This window comes from Chlorocebus sabaeus, chromosome 4 (assembly GCF_047675955.1).
Source record: "Chlorocebus sabaeus isolate Y175 chromosome 4, mChlSab1.0.hap1, whole genome shotgun sequence".
Taxonomy (NCBI): Eukaryota; Metazoa; Chordata; class Mammalia; order Primates; family Cercopithecidae; genus Chlorocebus; species Chlorocebus sabaeus.
Window position 1 is genome coordinate 79,402,829 of NC_132907.1, and position 19,004 is coordinate 79,421,832.

Consider the following 19,004-nt stretch of genomic DNA (forward strand, 5'->3'; position numbering starts at 1 on the left):
AGTAGTGGGGGTGCTGGATCATATGGTATTCTATTTTTAATTTTTTGAGGAGCCTCCATACTGTTTTCCATCCAGGCAAGTTACTTAAGCCTCTCTGAGTCTTGGCTTTCTCCTCTGAAAAATGAGGAAAATGGCTGGGCACAGTGGCTCATGCCTGTAATCCTAGCACTTTGGGAGGCCGAAGCGGGCAGATCACTTGAGGTCAGGAGTTCAAAACCAGCCTAGCCAACATGGTGAAACCCTGTCTCTACTAAAAAATACAAAAAAAAAAAAAAAAAAAAAAAAAAAAAGCCAGGCATGCTGGTAGGCACTTGTAATCCCAGCTACTTGGGAGTCTGAGGCAGGAGAATTTGCACCCGGGAGGCGGAGGTTGCAGGGAGCTGAGATCATGCCACTGCACTCCAGCCTGGGCAACAGAGTGAGACTCCATCTCAAAAAAAAAAAAAAAAAAAAAAAAAGAAAGAAAGAAAGAAAGAAAGGAAGAGAGAGAGAGAGAAAGATGAGGAAAATAACAGTGTCTACCACATAAGGTTTTGAGACGAATGAAATCCACATTGCTAAACCCTGTGGTCAATTCTCAGTACTCACCATACTCAGCTTATGAGTGCACTTGCTCCATTTGCTATCAAAATAAGCACTCTCTTCTGGTTTCCTCCCCTCCTTCAACTCCCCTCAGTATCTGCCCCTTTCCTATGTGTGAAGCTTGGAGTACCGAGAAGTTGGTTCTTGGACCTCATGTCTCCCTCCTTTGTTGGTCATCCAGGCCTCTGACCTCAGGGACCACATTTCTGCTGATGGCTCCTAAATCTCAATCTCGAGCCTCCCCTCTGAGCTCCAGACTAGTTTAGCACTCAGCTCTGTCTATGACATCTCCACCTGATGTCTAGAGAGCAGCACAAAGGCAGTATATCCACTCCAAACGCTTGATTTCCATTTCCAGATCAGCTCCTCCGTCGGGCACTCATGTTAGAAATGGTACCCCTAGTTTGAGCTCCGGCCAAAAACTTAGATGACATCCCTGACTCTTCTCTTGCTCTCATACCACATTCAAGTCCATCAGCTATTTTGCCACCATCATAACTCCAGAGAAGATCCCAAACCCACCATTTCTCACCTCCTCCAGTTTTAGCTCAAGCTTCATGCCATCACCATCTGTTCCTCAACTATTGGAGTAGCCTGTGAACCAGTCTCCCTGCCTCCTCCCATCCCTTCCCCAGCCTCTTCTCCACCAAGCAGGCAGAGTGATTCCTTCAAAGATAATCTCAAAATATGTCCCTGCTCAACAATCTCTAGTGGCTTCTCCATTTCACTGGGATCCCTAGCTACCCCATGGCCTTCATCCCCTACCATGCATTGTGAAGCCCTTCCCAGGCTTAGGGCCTGTTGTTGACTGCCTGCAAAGCAGATAGATACCTACTCAACAGAGTGACCTCCCCTGGGACCCTCTGGGCCCCTCTCTCCCATGCTCAGATTTATTTTCCTCCTTAGCACTCATCTCCTGGGCATTACGTACGTATTTGTTAGTTGTCTATCTCCCTACTGGAATGCAAACTCCACAAGAGCAAGGACTTTGTTTTATTTATTGCTGTGCCCTTGGTACCTGGAATGCTGCTTGACACATTAGTAACTGCTGATCAATTGGATGAATGAACGAGGTAACCCTGTCAAGCATCCAGCATAGTATGGCACGTAGCATATAAGTACTACCTGTTGCTGTGCTCGTTCTTATTTTTATTACTAATTATTATTTGTCCAGGAACTTTACACATCCTGCCTTTCCTCCTGGCCCTTCACCCGTTTTAGCTTTTTCACTTTCATGCCCAATCTTCTCCACTGGGACTCCAAGAACAATAAGAAGAAAGAAATAGAGATTACTATGGCAAGAAAGAATGTTACTGGCTAGGCCTCCTATATTGTTACTGAGTCTGCTTCTGCCAGATACACACAAAAGGTGGGGTGAATGTTGGACTCAATGGATGCCAGGATCACTATCAAATGACCTGAATGTACTTTTGGGGCAGGCACAATTCAAATACTGTGTTCTGTGATCTTTTAGTAGACCAGCCTGAACTTAAATATTTCTGCCTCCAATTACACCTCCCAGACTGACTCTAAAAAGTAGCAAAAATTGTACTTTTTGTTCAGAAAACACTATCAACCTTCTCTGTAATGACTATTATGCTGTTTTGGAGATTGTACATATTTAAATATATGAAATTTTGTGGGAAAAGGGTAAGCCCTGGGGAAATCAAGCCAAATAAACTTGTGCTGTTATTTTAATTGGAAACTGGGATACCAATCTAACTTGTTCTTGATCTACACAAGTGTTGAGACTTGTGCTAAATGTTCTTCATAGATTCACCAAAAAGAGGTGGGCACACACTGAAAACATCACTGTAAACATGTTTTAAAGGCACTGTATTAGCCTGTTCTCACGCTGCTGATAAAGATATACCTGAGACTGGGCAGTTTACAAAAGAAAGAGGTTCAACGGACTTACAGTTCCACATGGCTGAGGAGGCCTCACAATCATGGTGGAAGGCAAGGAGGAGCAAGTCATGTCTTATATGAATAGCAGCAAGCAAAGAGAGAGAACTTGTGCAGGGGAACTCCTCTTTATAAAACTATCAGATCTCGTGAGACTATTCACTATCACAAGAACAGCACGGGAAAGACTTGCCCCCATGATTCAATTACCTCCCACCAGGTCCCTCCCACAACATGTGGGAATTCAAGATGAGATTTAAGTGGGGACACAGCCAAACCATATCAGGCACTTCCTAGAGTCCTTGGAAAACACTAGAGCAAGGACACGGTGCTTTTCTTTGCTTCTGAGATGAGGCCTCCGGCAATCAGTTCCCCTGGCCTGGTTGACAGTCAAGCCACCTCAAGATAAGAGCTGTTGGTTGGCAACATGCATGGATACCTGTTATGTGCAGACAGCTCTGGTGACTGGAGTCAATGGGGTTAGTGTCAGGTTTAAGCCAAATGCCCACCTGTGGCCCCAGTGCTGTGGGAGGGAATTGGAAAGTTACTGAATCAAAGCCTAAGAGGACTGAGTCTCAGTCCAGAGCCAACTGAGCCCCCATCCACCCCAAGGGCAAACACTCTTTTGGAGACAAACTGGCAGGATTCTTAGACAGAAGGCGACAAAAATCACTGACTCAGGGAAACCAGACCCTCTCTGGAGGGGCTAAGCCTTTTAAGACATGACTGGAACATTCTCGGGTGGAGCAGTTCACTGAAAAACAAACAACTTAACAGTTCATCTCCATCCAAAACAGGTCTGTCTGTGAGCAGCCCGGCCATGGCCTCCAGCTCAGGTCTGGCCACACCCGAAGGCTCTTCCTGAAGCTCCTGTCTTTACCTTGGCCATGTGGACCACATCCTGGTTTGTCCCGATTCCTGACCTGCCCCTGCCTGCCTGCTGTCCTACCTCAGTCTAAGTGGGGACTGCCTTGCAAAGCAGTCCCTGTCTCAGGGTACCATAGGTGGTGGTAGGGTCACCACCTATCAAGCCAGTAGTCACGGTGGCAACATGACCCCATCCCCTGACTCAGGCTCTCTTTTGCTGACAAATAGACCTGGGAGAAAAGGCCCTAATATCTAAGCTCAGATGCTATGGGATGGGCATTTTCTACCTCCTGTCTAGACCACACAAGGCACCCTGCACCAGATGCCAGCTGTTCAGAGGTAAGGTGCCCGCCCCGGCTCACACTTAGTTGGGAAAGGCCCTCTATCTGGCACTCGGAGAAGCTGGCTGTGCCTTTTCCCATGGGAAGGAGCAGAAGAATATGTAGCTGAGAGAACTAGTTTTGGAATTAGACCTAACATCCTATTTCTACCATTTTCAACTGTGCAGAAGTCCAGATCTGCCCAATGGGCGGCCATGAGTACTTTTCCATGTTTCCATTTCCTGGCAACAGGAAGTGAGGTGCAAGGACTCAGCCCTGCCAGGCCACCCTCTCCACACACACAACTGCCAGAGAAAGGGGTTGCGCCTGGATTCAACTTCCCAAGGGAAAAGGCACGACCAGGGTCTCCGGGTGCCAGAGAGAGGGTCTTTGCCAACTGATTGAGTCAGGGCAGGCACGTGGCCTCTGAATATCTGGCACTGAGTTGCAGGGTGCCAGGCAGCCGAGCCCAAGGTGCTTATTCTCCTGGGGAAAGCCACCCTTCCCTATGAAAGCAGAGATCCTGGGTGGGTCCCTCTAGCAGAACATGACCCCATGGTATGTGCAGCTGTGCCCCAGTGCAAGAACAACTCACCACGAGATGCAGACAAAAGAGAAAGTCTGTGCAGACACACAGGGTTTTGAAGACCTAGTCGGAAAAAAAAATGTAAGATATCTCATTGATATTTTTATATTGATTACATGTTGCAATAATAATAATGCCTTGGATATATTAGGTTAAACAAAATATATTAAAAATCAATTTCACCTGTTTTGTTTTACTTTTTTTTTTTTTTTTTTTTTTGAGATGGAGTCTCACTCTGTTACCCAGGGTGGAGTGCAATGGTGCAGTCTCGGCTCACTGCAACCCCTGCCTCACAGGTTCAAGTGATTCTCCTGCCTCAGCCTCCCGATTAGCTGGGACTACAGGTGCCCATCACCACGTCCAGCTACTTTTTGTATTTTTAGTAGAGACGGGGTTTCACCATGTTGGCCAGGCTGGTCTTGAACTCCTGACCTCAGGTGATCTGCCTGCCTCGGCCTCCCAGAGTGCTAGGATTACAGGCATGAGCCACTGTGCCTGGCCTGCTTTACCTTTTTAATGAAGCTACTTGTGATAGGCTAAATAATGGTATCCAAATAGATGCACTTTCTAAGCCCTGGCCCCTCGTGTTATATGGCAAAGGGGTCAATACTCCCTTATATGGAAAAATATGGCACTGTCTATGAACCCTGGTGCCAGGACCCCAGTATTGCTTACAGTGGCTGGATATGAGTTACTGAGTTCAATTGTCTTCTGTTGGGGAAAGAGAGAGTACATTTGGGATTGTCACTGGAGTAGTTGAGCCTTGTTAGGCAGATGCATCTTTGAAAATTTGTACATATGGGATAATGTATACTTGTGTTACACAGCAGGCTGCCATGGGTAAGACATCTGTTAAGTTGTCTGCTCGGCCACTTCTCCCTGGGGCACCCAGGAGTCATGATGGACAACATGACCCCATTCCCTGACTCATCTGATTGCATCAGGATGGGAACCTGATCCAAGCTGGACCACTCAGAGTCTCTTTTGTTGACATATAGACCTAAGGGAAAAAGGGACCTAATATCTAAGCTGAGAAGCTATTGGTTGGGCATTTTCTACCTCCATCTGGACCAGACAAGCAACAGGTAACAGGCAGGAGGTCAGGGGGAATAGTAATTAGAGAGGCAGGGCAAGTCCTAACAATAGCTGAGTCTCTAGTACCAGTTCCTTCCTGAGGCCACTTTGCCTTTGACTTGGGTTCTGTGGAACATACTATATCTTCATAATAAATCCCTCTTTTCAGCTTAGGCTAGTTTAAGCGGATTTTTCTTAGATTCTACCAAAAGAATTCAACTGAGAGACCTTCTCATAGATGAGGTGTGAGGAACTACTATACTTGATATGAAAAGTAGATTGGAAACCATGCAGTGCCCTAGAGAGGCTAGTTGCACAATTATGATCAAGGCAGCCCCCGTCACTGCTCTAGCGGTGACTTTGCCCCTGCTCTGAGGAGCCCTAACCCCACTGTCTCTTCTCCAAAGCCTGTGGCACAGGCCCCTGTCCCAAACTATTCCGTTTCCTCATTTTTGAGAAACCACCCACATAGCTGCTGTCCTTCCAGGAATGCTTTGCCTTTTCTTCTCTCTCTCTCCTTTCTTTTTTCTTTTTCTTTGGACAGGGTCTCATTCTGTTGCTCAGGCTACAGGACAGTGACACAATCATAGCTCACTGTAACCTTGAACTCCAGGGCTCAAGGGATCCCCCTGCTTAGACCTCCCGAAGTGCTGGGATTACAGGTGTGAGCCACTGCACCCAGTCCTTTCTGTCTCTTCTTAAAGCACAGGATACACCCTTGGACTAAATCATCTCTAAAATTCCTTGCAGCTTTGCTCTTTTGTGATCCTGAGTCTCTTTCATGGTCTGCTCAACTCCTCTGATCAGATTCATTACTGGGTGATAATGAACAGTCCCTCCCTCGGGGAGTTGCTCTGAAGATTGCACGTCACAGCACATGTGAGGTGCCTAACAACATTCCTGGCACATGGAAAATGCTCAATCCAGGAATAGCTAATAATTATGATTAAAAAATAAAATAAAATGGGCAATGCACACTCCAATCCCTCCCTCATCTTTTTGTTTAATATCCTTTTTTTAATTTTTAAAAATAGAGATAGGGTTTCACTATATTGCCCAGGTTGATCTCAAACTCCTGAGCTCAAGCGATCCTCCCAGCTTCGCCTCCCAAATTGCTGAGATTATAGCCATAAGTCACTGCACCTGGCCCCTCCCTCATCCTTATGGATCCTTCACTAGCTATCTGAGCTCTAAATACACAGTTCCATAGTCTTATCCCCCAGTACCCTTGCTGAACCCCTGAACTCCCTCTTCAAGTTCCCTTTCTCTCTAGACCACCAGTGTTTTGGCTTCTGCTGGAATGCCCCTCCACTGCAGTAGGCTGTGAAATTCTCTGCAAGGTTCTCTGCATAGAACTTACACTCAATTAGCCAGGCACAGTAGTGGCCGCCTGTAATCCTGGCTACTTGGGAGGCTGAGGCCGGAGCATTGCTTGAACACAGGAGGTGGCGGTTGCAGCGAGCCAAGATCGCGCCACTGCATTCCAGCCTGGGTGACAGAGCAAGACTCCATCTCAGGGAAAAAAAAAAAAAAAAAAAAAAAAAAAAAAAACTTGCACTCAAGAACTCATCTGTGGGCCTTGCAGAGGGATCAGCCCTTGGAAATGTCTTTTCTTCCTTGCCATCTCAGCTGTGGATTCTACCAGCCCTTCTAGGTTTGTTTAGCTTCTCTTTAAATCCACCGATGAGACCAGAAAAAGGTTGGTTTCGTTTCTATCACATTGAGCTTCGACTGAGAGATCGTTTCTCCTGGGTTAGAGGTACCATGTGAAATAGTATATGCATACAGAATACCGTACATGCACAGGGATTATATAGTCCATACAATGGGAGGTTCTTTGTACAACTTGCATCAGAATCTCCCAGGGTGCTTGTGAACACACAGCTTCCCAGGACTTACCCCTATTCCACCATGTGAATCACAATCTCTGGGTAAGGGCTGAGACTTTGCATTTTAAGCATACTAAATTTAAAATGCCCTGGCACGGTGATTAACATTTTTTGTCATGTATATCTGGGTTGAAGTACCAACTGTGCTGCTTGTTAGTTGTGAGATCTAAGACGGTTTACTTCACCTTTGTGTTTATGCTTCTGTTTTCCTATCTCCCTCCCCTCAAAAAGTAAAAGTAGCAAATTCATAGGATTACTTTGAAGATTAAATGAGACGAGACTGTATCCTGTGGCCTTGCTAAGCTCATATATTAGTTCTGGTAGTGTTCTTGTTGAAGCTTTGTGATTTTTCTATGCAAACTATCACATCATCTGTGAACTAAAAGATTACTTCTTTCTTTCCACTGTATATGCCTTTTATTTCTTTTGCTTGCTTGATTGCATTGGCTGGGACTTCCACTCTGGTCTTGAATAGGAGTGTTGAGAGAGCTCATCTTGCACGGTTCCTAGTCTTAGGGGGTCATGTTTGGTTTGCTCAGCACTTTTTACCCAGCACTTTGCACCATGTCTGGCACACAGTAGCCACTCAAAAGAGATTGCTAAATGAATGAAAACAAAGTTAACCAATTTATATGGAGATTAAAAATGACATTGGTTTCATTGGCAACATTGTCCAACCAATCAATTTATTGCGTCATATGCAAAATTATGAAATAAAGTAGGGGGATACCATCTTGAAATCAGAAATATTTTCAAGCATAAAAATCCTCTGGTTGGGGGGTAAACACACTTAGGGATAAGCTACATGCTTAATGTAAAGGTAAAATAGGGGCTGGGTGCGGTGGCTCACGCTGGTAATTCCAGAATTTTGGGAGAGGGATGTGGGCAGATCAACTGAAGTCAGAAGTTTGAGACCAGCCTGGCCAACATGGGGAAATCCTGTCTCTATTAAAAATACAAAAAATTAGCCAGGCTGGGTGGTGCACACCTGTAATCCCAGCTACTCAGGAGGCTGAGGCAGGAGAATTGCTTGAACCTGGGAGGCGGAGGTTGCAGTGCACCAAGATCACACCACTGCACTCCAGCCTGGGTGACAGTGTGAGACTCTGTCTCAAAAAATAAATAAATAAATAAAAATAGAAGGTAAAATCCACTACTTTTTTGATTAATTGATACCTACTAAAATATAATTAGTAACACTGAAAACAAAACAGATTTGATTTAGAATGCAGTAACAATTTAAAGTACAATTGTCTACCTTTTCTCTGGGATAGTAAACTCTGAAAAACAAGAGAATCTGATTTTCATATATTCTCAAAATGCTAAAGATGTCCAATTAGTATTAACTACATAACGGAAATGATAACATACTTGCCAGCTTGGAGATTAAACATAAAAACACGGCTGGGTGCAGTGGCTCATGCCTGTAATCCCAACACTTTGGGAGGCTGAGGTGGGCAGACCACAAGGTCAGGAGTTCAAGACCAGCCTGGCCAATATGGTGAAACCTCGTCTCTACTAAAAATACAAAAAAAAAAAAAAAAAAAAATTAGCCGGGCCTGGTGGCAGGTAGGTACCTGTAGTCCCAGCTACCCCGGAGGCTAAGGCAGGAGAATCGCTTGAACCTGGGAGGCAGAGGATGCAGTGAGCCGAGATGGTGCCACTGCACTCCAGCCTGGGTGACAGAGTGAAACCAAAACAAACAACAACAACAACAAAACCACAGACACACACAAAACATAAAACACTCAACTCAAAACATATTATTTAGTGTCTATTACTGCCTTAGGGATACAGGAGAAGGAGGGTGAAAAGAGATGTAACAGTACTCTAAATCAGCTGTCCCCAATCTTTTTGGCACCAGGGACCAGTTTCATGGAAGACAATTTTTCCACTGACTGGGGGCAAGGTGGTTTCAGGATGATCCCAGCACATTGTATTTATTGTGCACTTTATTTCTATTATTATTATACTACAATACATAATGAAATAATTATATAACTCACCATAACGTAGAATCAGTGGGAGCCCTGAGCTTGTTTTCCTGTAACTAGACAGTCCCATCTGGGGGTGACGGGTGATAGTGATAGATCATCAGGCATTAGATTCTCAAAAGGAGCCCATAACCCAGATTCCTCACATGCACAGTTCACAATAAGGTTCACACTCCTATGAAAATCTAATGCCAGCTGGGCGCAGTGGCTCACGCCTGTAATCCCAGCACTTTTGGAGGCCGAGGTGGACAGATTACGAGGTCCAGAGATCGAGACCATGCTGGCCAAAATGGTGAAACCCTGTCTTTACTACAAATACAAAAATTAGCTGGGCATGGTGGCAAGCACCTATAGTCCCAGCTACTCGGGAGGCTGAGGCAGAAGAATCGCTTGAACCAGGGAGGAAGAGATTGCAGTGAGTGGAGATCATGCCACTGCACTCCAGCCTGGTGAAAGAGTGAGAATCCATCTCAAAAAAAAAAAAAAAAAAAAAATCTAATACCACCACTGATCTGACAGGAGGCAGAGTGCAGGGGTAACGTGAGCAATGGGGAGTGGCTGTAAATACAGACGAAATTTTGCCTGCTTACCCGCCATTCACCTCCTACTGTGCAGCCCAGTTCCTAAAAGGCCACAAACCTGTACCTGTCCATGGCCCAGGGGTTGGGAATCCCTTCTCTAAATAGTTCCAACCTCAGGAAATGTAATATTCTTTGGTAGGTATCAGACTTAAACACTAGAAATAGAAATGAATACAACCCTGACTCTGACTGCTAAAATATTAAACAGAAGAGAAGTGACCAAAGTGAGCTAGAATTACCCAGGAAATCTTTATGAAAGAAATGATATTCCAAAAGAGCTTTAACAAATTTAAAAAGAGAGTTTTTTTGTTTGTTTTTTTTTTAAGTTTGCTTTCCAATCAGCCAAATGTACCAGCTTCTTTGTTTTTCAATGGATTGGTGTGTCCATTTTTTCTTTTCTTTTTTTTTTTTGAGATAGAGTCTTGCTCTGTGGCCCAGGCTGGAGTGCAGTGGCACGATCTCGGCTCACTGCAAGCTCTGCCTCCTGGGTTCACACCATTCTCCTGCCTCAGCCTCCCAAGTAGCTGGGACTACAGGCGGCCACCACCACGCCCAGCTAATTTTTTTTGTATTTTTAGTAGAGACAGGGTTTCACCGTGTTAGCCAGGATGGTCTCAATCTCCTGACCTCGTGATCCACCCGCCTCGGCCTCCCAAAGTGCTGGGATTACAGGTGTGAGCCACTGCACCCGGCCTGGTGTGTCCATTTAATACAAGAAAATGGAAACTGAACAGCCAGAGGAAACCTTCCTTAACACTGAAATCAATGGTGAATTTGGTAAACGCCCTGCAGAAGATGTGAAAGACAAAAAAGCATTTAAAGATCTAGAAATACTGATGAGATGGTTGAATCAGGCATTTTGCTTCAGAGCAAGAATGCTGGGGCAGTGACTGGAAAAGGAAGCAAGAATATTAAGGCTCTCCATACAGACCAGTGTTTTAGTCCCAGACAGCAATGGCCCTGAGTGGTATGTCCCAACAGTTTATGCCTCACTGCCTGATTAGAAAAAGAGAAATGTATTTTATTACCTACCTTTTATATAATTAAACAGTATCTCCTTTAGATGGTGGAAAAAGAATTTAAAAAGATTTTGAATAGGTGGCAAAGATAATGTAATCTTTATTAAATATTTTTAATTACAGGCATTCTATCTTATTCTGGTCATTTAAACAAAACAATCAGAAGTTTAAGAAAGAGGGAAAAAGGGGAACAAAAAGTAGTTTTATTTTAGTCTTAGTTGCAGCTCATTTCACTCTCCTCATTAAGCATTGCCAGACCTGAGGTTTGCAGAGCCAGGATGAATTACGTACATGTTCACCTTTTATGTTGCATCATTATGAGCCAAATATAAGTCAGTAAATTATCAAATGCTTACCCGTATAAAGTACATTACTTCAAGAATCCTGAAAGTCAGTTCATGGTGGTGTCATTTCTGAGAGGCACAGGCAGAATCTATCCTAAAACTTACTCTTGTTTTTTAGGCCGCTTTTCAGAGGAAGGAGTGAGTTAGTAGTTACCAATGCACAATGCCACCAGATTACATAGTTACCCTGGCAAGAGTCTCTCCAAACGGTTTTATTCTCTAGCAGTTACAGAAAAATCAAAATTTATCAAAGTGCATAAGGTATATATCTGTGCTCTGATTTAAGCTGCTTTAAATTCCTTCCTCAGAGTAAAAGGGGACTAAGAAAAACACTTGCGTGAAATGTATCTGCTGTCAATTTTTCTTTGATTTAATTTTATTTTTTCAACATGTAAAACATGAATGTTTCCAAAGCCAAAATTAGATTCTAAGGTACATTAAGAGAAATCATTCTTCCATCCCAAATCCAACCTGTTCTCTTCCTTCTCTCATAAACATTTAATTAATTTTTGGCTTATCCTACCAGTGTTTCTTTTCACAAATATAAGCAAATTCACATGCACACACACACCCACACCCATATTCATATTTCTCTCCCTTTTTGCCCCCAAAATAGCATAATACCATTTTATGGTTTGGCACCTTGCTTTTCTCACTTAACAAAATATTCTACAGATTATTCCATATAAGTATATAGAATTCTTCCCCATTCCTTTTTACAGCACACATTTTGAAGCATCCGTGTGGTCCCTTTAAAAATATTATTAAGGAAGTCATTAAAAGTGAGAACTATAACTCTTGGCAGAATTTAGCTAGCTAATTCTAGCTTATCTACAGCAAACGACAGTTTTAGGATCATTTACCCATTCCCCTCACCTCCTACCTCCACTTCTGGCATGTGCTGAGAGTACAGAAACTGACTTTAATAATTAGCCCAGGCAAATTACACGTAGGCTTTGGGCTGGAATAGCAAAAGTAAAACTTAACAATTGGGAGGAAGCAAATAACTTCTCTTTTTGCTGTCTTGGAATCTGGCAACTGGGCAGAAATAATGACTTTATCAATAGGATGATGCTCATATGAACACAATTAAGTAGGCTGAAATCGTAGACTTCCCCTTACCACATCCCCAAAGAGACATGGAGCAAAATTATTAAAGGCCCAAATATAGAACTGTGAGGCTTAAATTTATACCTAGTCTACCCTATATTGGAGGTTTGTGACTCAAAACTAGACACCAATCTGTAGGACTAAGCCTTCCATCGAAGTTGTTAAATAACTTGGCTATACTAAATACACGACATTGGATCACTGCATAAAATCAATGAAGATAACCCTGTTGGGTCAAGCTTACACAGATCAATATGGCATCTGCTCCCAAACCATGTTCACTGCTACAATCCCAACTTGACATCATTGGGTTCCTCAAGTCAAGGAGGTCTGAGTTACAGAGTTCGAGAACTGGATAACCTTAAACATGATCTTTTATTTTGCCCTTTGCTGCAGATGTTCCTTGGTGACGGGTTTGCGGGGGGTTACTTGAATCCATTCATTTAAGATCAATTTCAGAAAAACAGGTAAATTAGACATGTATGTAACTTTTAGTTTTTCTTTCTGCATAAGCTCCTTTTAAAAATTAGAGTTAATAATTTTAGGCACCCAAATGATATTGCTGGTTATTTATGAAATTGTTTTGCAAAGAGTAACTTTTTCCATGCTCTGAAATCAGTGCTACCTTGCACTTCCAAAAGTTTTATAATTTTTAAAAACTTGATAAAAATAAACATATATGCCCACTGCGTTAAACACAGAAAAGTATACAAAGGAAGGAATAATCAGCCATATTCATACCACTCAGCAATAACTATCCACTGTGAAGAGTTGAGCATATTTTCTTCCAGCATTTTTTCTACATATACATATTTTTTCTTACACTATTGAGTGTAGTTTGTAAAGCTTTTAATGGTTTTTGACCAAAAACCATCAAGTCTAAGACTTTATAAACAGAAGATAAGGCTGCACCTTCCAAAAGAAAACACCTAATGATTTGGGGATGTCTTTTTGGCTTCTGGGTAATTAAAAAAATTTCCTACTCATTCTCATCACTTACATTCTTAAGTTATCTTTTCAAACAACAAAGTTTAAAAAGAGAGGCCGGGTGCAATGGCTCACACCTGTAATCCCAGAACTTTGGGAGGCCGAGGTGGGCAGATTACCTGAGGTCAGGAGTTCAAGACCAGCCTGGCCAACATGGTGAAACCCTGTCTCTACTAAAAATACAAAAAACTAGCCAGGTGTGGTAGTGCATGCCTGTAATCCCAGGTACTTGTGAGGCTGAGGCAGGAGAATCGCTTGAATCTGGGAGGTGGAGGCTGCAGTGAGCTGAGACAGCACCATTGCACTCCAGCCTGGGTCCAGCGACAAGAGCGAAACTCCATCTCAAAAATAAAATAAAATAAATTAGACAAATAAATAAATAAAAAGACAGAGGGAGAAGGCAACATTTCGCGTTTGGGTGAAGATGGCTAGCAGGCTGGCTACCGCAGCACCAGACAGGTAGCTGGATGGTATTTGAAAATGGTATGACAATGCTGCAGGATTTGAGAAACTAGAGTCAACGTGAGATGAGACGATATACGAGGATGAAGATGTAAAGGAAGCCATAAGAGGGCTTTCTAATGGCAGGATGTTTCGCATTAGAACACTGGACCTGACTAAGAGACAGCAGATCTTGCCTTAAGAGCAGTGGACCAAACATGAAGAGAATAAATTCTACCATGAGCCACAACTGAAAGCGCTTACTTGGGAAAGAAAAGAATGAGAAGAATGGTCAAAGAAGTCATCACATATTTGAAGTCTGGATGCAGCTGTCCTCCAAGTATTTTTATGAAGATAGTTAAACCTGAAACATATAATTTCAGAATTATTTGGTCTGCCAATGTTTTACTTTAAATAAATGTCTATTGTAATCATTAAAAAAACAAAAAATATGGAGGAGCCAAAACTCTGACATCTGTTTCAGATTTTGACTGTGACAAAAAATAATGAAATGTCTCATTCGTTTCCATGTTGCCATAGTCTTACTGAAATTCATAGGCCTTTAAAATCTGAAAAGGGCTCTTTGCCATAATCAGAGGTGACACTTCCAAATCACTCATTTAAAAAATGCACTTTTAGAACACTCAAACAAGGATGATGACCTTTCATTGATTCACTGGAATTTTCTCACCATCGTCCCTAAAGACCAAAGGTGTGTGTTCGCATCAGGCAGCCGGAGTTGTGGCGGTCCTTGTCCAGAGACCAAAGAAAGCAAACTGGACTTGATTGAGATCGATCTAGGACCTCATCAATCCCACATTCTAGACAAAGGTCAGTGTAGTTAGATTGCTCTAAGTAAAATGAGCCCGTGAAACCTAGAATAACAGAATGATAAACCATGAGGTGATATTTGTTTTAGGGGAAAAAAAAACTCTTTCCCAGAGAATTCCTTTAAATAACAGGCTCCCTTTTTGTATATTTAGGTTACATTCAAATATATTAAAACACACCTTTCAAGAACTTGCTCCTGAAGATAGTCCTGTCCACATGAACCTCCCGTTTTGCTGGGAAATCTTTTAAATACAGTATTGCTATTTGACACACTTAACACAATAAATACTTATCAAAGTTTAACTTTAATTATAGGGAATGTAATTTGAGGTTACATCAGAGCTACAAGGTAAATTAGCTTCCTATTTCTCAAAGTCTGCTCAAATTGTGTGGAATTTCAAAAAAGTATTTTAAAAGGATGTAAAATATGGAAACATTTATTTATTATTTTTTGAGAGGTGGTCTCACTCTGTCACCCAGGCTCCATTGCCGTGGGTGACGCTGCAACCTTCATCTCCCGGGTTCAAGTGATCCTGCCTCAGCCTCTCGAGTAGCTGGGACTACAGGTGCTCACCACTCACGCCCGGCCTATGGAAACATTTAATACTTTCAAAGTAGTTGGGAAACACGTGAACCCAGGATATTAAGGTCTCAAGCTCACTATTTACAGAAGCTTTACAAAGCTAAATGGTGAGTTTACAGGTTCATTCTAGGTACATGATACTTTCTTACTTTTAACAATAAATTATTTCATTATGTTTATTAAATGCAAAGAGATGTGTGTGAGAGCGGGTACAAAATAGTAAGACCACGATAGGCTACATCCTATGCATGCCCAGTACAAAATGAAAATGCAGAGACCCTTGTTCAAATTCAAGAGTGCGTTAGTCCTTTTAAGTGCGGGCCCTTTCTGACTGCACAGATCGCACGCCTGTGAAGCCAGCCCTGCCCAGAGGCCCTTTTCATTCACCGGGTCCTCCTCCCTCGCGTCACAGTGCTGGGGTGCGGGGATGGATGCTGGCGTTGCTGTCACACTGCCGAGCTTTAGGTCAAACTCTCAGCACCGCGACTAGTTACCCTGAAATCACTAGGGCCCGGTATTACAAAACAGAATACACTTCTTTCTTTCTTCCCCTTTACTTAAAAGAGATGATAGGCTTTACGAGTTATTTTTAATAGCGCCTTTTTACAATGAAAAGAATTCGGGAGTACTGTTTGCAAACTGCAACAGACAGTTCTGAGCGCCCCAGAAGGCGGCCGGCCCCAGCCTGGGAGCCTGCGGGGACCACTCCCTGCTGCCCTGGAGCATGTCCCCCAGGGACACAGGACACCGTTGCCCCTGGAAACCCTGGGGGACAGGCTCCCTCCTGGCGACTTTTCCTCGTTTCTTTCGCCCCCGCGGAGCGGCACCTCCATACCTCCAGGGCCGCTAGTCCCGCAAAGCAGGCCCCAACCCCGGCGCAAGTTGCCTCCTCCGCAGTCCCCGCCAGCCGCCAGCCCGGCCACCGCCGGACGGCGCCCTTCTCAGCCCCGCGCCCCGCGCCCCAGCCCTCCTCGCGCGTCCGCGCCCACGTCGCTTGCCCCGGCTGCAAAGTCTTCCAGACGTCCGGGCCCTCCCGGCACAGCGCGGAAACCCCAGCCCCCGGCCCCGCGGGACGCGGGCTACAAGGCCTGGCCGGCGAGCCAGGGCACCCGGGGCCTCGAGGCGGCCCACTGCCCCCGCCCCCCACCGGCACCCCCACGCCCCCAGACCATCCCCGCCGCGCCCTCAGCGCCGCCACCCCCGGGCCGGCCGACTCTCCGCGGCGAGTCCCGCCCAGCGCCCAAGAGGCGCCGGCCCCACGGCCTGAGCGTGCGCAGCGCCCCCCGCGGCCGCGCCGAGCGCAGGCGACGGCACAGGGAAGGAGGCCGCGGCGCGCCCGGCTCGGCCCCCTCCCCAGCCCGCCCCCGTGGCCGCTGGCGGTGTCCGCGCCTCCGCGCCCGCCCCTGATTTCCTCCGGGCGGCGGCGGCGGCGGCGGCGGCGCCTCGTGCGCGAGGTTATTTATTTCCGGGCCCCAGAACGCTTATAATGGAGCCGCTGTCAGCAGAACCTTCTGCTGCCGCCGCCGCCGCCGCCGTCCCTCCTCTTTTTTTTCCCGGCAGATCTTTGTTGTGTGGGAGGGCAGCAGGGATGGACTTGAGCTTGCGGATCCCCTGCTAGAGCAGCCGCGCTCGAAGAAGGCGTCGCAGCCGCGAGGAGGAGCCGCCGCCGCCGCGCCCGAGGCCCCGCCGCCCGCGGCCTCTGTCGGCCCGCGCCCCGTTCGCCCCGTCGCCCTTTGCCTCCCCGCAGAGTCCCCTCGCGGCAGCAGATGTGTGTGGGGTCAGCCCACGGCGGGGACTATGGTGAAATTCCCGGCGCTCACGCACTACTGGCCCCTGATCCGGTTCTTGGTGCCCCTGGGCATCACCAACATAGCCATCGACTTCGGGGAGCAGGTAAGCCCGGCCCCGTGCCCCGTGCCCGCTCGCCCTGCCTTGGCCTTACACGCCCGGACACTGGGGCGGAGGGGAGTCACCTGCTCCGAGTCCCTCTTTATCCTGGAACATTTGGTCGGGTGTGCAGCTTGTCAAGGGTGACTTTTCTAGCACCCCATTCCCTCTCTCCGTCCCCTCAATTATTCAGCAGACTTTTCCAGCCCTCTCTGGAAAATGTTAAAGACTGGATGGTGTGAAGCTTCACCTATGTATGGAAGGGTTTTTAGTGCACGGCAGTATTATGTAATTTGCAATTATGTAAACCTCAGCTCTGTAATTAAAATGTAGTTTCTAGTAGCTTAAGTACTGGGTTTTTATTTACCCGTGGCTGGTGGTAATGGTGACGGTGGGGAAATTCTGTTTTATAATGCGTCCAAGTTGATTTCCCAGGTACTTCTAATTTTTAAACATCTGTTTCGTAGCCCAGGTGAGGATTAGGGGTATCCCGAATGTGTCCTGATAAGCCGGTCTTGACCATTTCTAGTTTGGAATTTCTTTTTTTTCCTTTTCCTTTTCCTTTTTCTTTCCTTCTTTCTTTCTCTTTTTTTTTTTTTTTCATGGACCACTAAAGAAGGGAGCACGTTTTCGTTTGGTGTCGCCTTCTCGTCCTTGTTTCTTTTCACGTTTTCTCCATGTGGCGTCATTGCAAATCTAGCGCTGCAGGCTCTCCCGCGATGGGGCATTGGCACCCTGCACCTTGCCTGTGGGGACCGTTTTGGCAGGGCCGCCAGCGGGATGCAGCTGCGTCCTAAGGCCGGGGAGAGGATTTGGTGATGGGGAGGCAGTGACATGCCACCCTGATGGGCAGGTGTCCCAAGTGGCCAGAGCGTGTGACGAGCGGCACTCCCGTATTGTGGTACTGTCTGTCTTCTTTCCTTTTAAGTCAAGAGACTTAAACGGATATTTATATAGAATATGCGCCTATTTTGATGCAATACTCATTGTAAAAGCCAAACAGCTTTCAGGAGGCAATTACAAACTGGAGATTTGTTTGACTCCTTCGTTTGACGAATATCTGTTTGGATTTGTCTCTCTGTGCTCAGAACTTTTGAATAATTGCAACTCTATAAGCTCCCTAATATGTAGCCCACATTGTAAGCTACTTTCTACTTTGAATTTTGTTGATGATAGGTGTTCATAGTATGGCATATTCTCTAGAGACCTTTGTTTACAGAGCCAACCAATGTCCTTTGATAAAATCTTGTCTCTTCTGTTGCCACTGTGCCCTGCCAGTGCCTCACAAGGGTACCCCAAGGGCTTCTCCTTCCCTGCTCCACCCTGTACCTGCCCACCTTCCCTTCTTTCTATAGTAACTGGTGACTTTAAACATTTCCTACAATCTGTAGAAAAGCTTTTAGACACGAATTTACTACATGGCCCATTTTAGATGAGTCAGATGCTGTCCATTCACTCGAGCCTTTCCTAGGGAGGCTTACCTTCTTGAAGCTGTCCCAGAGGTTGTCAGAAAGCCCAGGCCGCTCATCTGAACTGGTGTGTGTTTGTGTGCGTGTAAGAATCATATAGAGATAACTAGTGGAAATAAGAGTAGTCTGTGTCATCATTAAACCACCTGATGCATACCACAATATTGCCTCCCTTTTGCCTTGATTTAATGAAAGGCTGACATAACTAGGTTTGATTTTAGTATGAGAAAAATAATCTCCTGAAGTCACAAAAGGTAGGTTAAACATAAGAGACAACTATCTAGATGGTTTATCCTCACGGGTCTAATAATTCTAACTCATCCTTAAAACATTGCTAACCTGATTATTATAGCTGTTGTAAGCACAGTACTTAACGGAGTTGTGTTTTTGCAGAGAAGCAAAATGTTATCAACAAGTGTCATTTGAGGTCCTTTTCCCGAAAACACCAGAGTATTTATGAGGTTATCGGCTGCCTGGCGGGCGGAGATATTTTATCACAGAATTAAGGGTGGAGAAATGTGGGGAAGAAATTGAT

At 45.1% G+C, this 19,004-nt stretch overlaps 1 protein-coding gene and 1 pseudogene across 1 annotated transcript in view; both read left to right on the top strand.

Annotated features, from left to right (window-relative positions):
- The first annotated feature begins 13,682 nt into the window (after positions 1 to 13,682).
- On the top strand, positions 13,683 to 14,015 carry LOC103215242 (cytochrome b-c1 complex subunit 7 pseudogene; annotated as a pseudogene).
- Positions 14,016 to 16,520: 2,505 nt separating this feature from the next.
- ANKH (ANKH inorganic pyrophosphate transport regulator) overlaps positions 16,521 to 19,004 on the top strand; it is a 153,577-nt gene continuing 151,093 nt past the window's right edge. Inside the window, exon 1 of the mRNA XM_007961244.3 lies at positions 16,521 to 17,006. Within this exon, the coding sequence (XP_007959435.1) occupies positions 16,911 to 17,006 (96 nt within the window). The 5' untranslated portion in view covers positions 16,521 to 16,910. The remainder of the gene's footprint in view (positions 17,007 to 19,004) is intronic.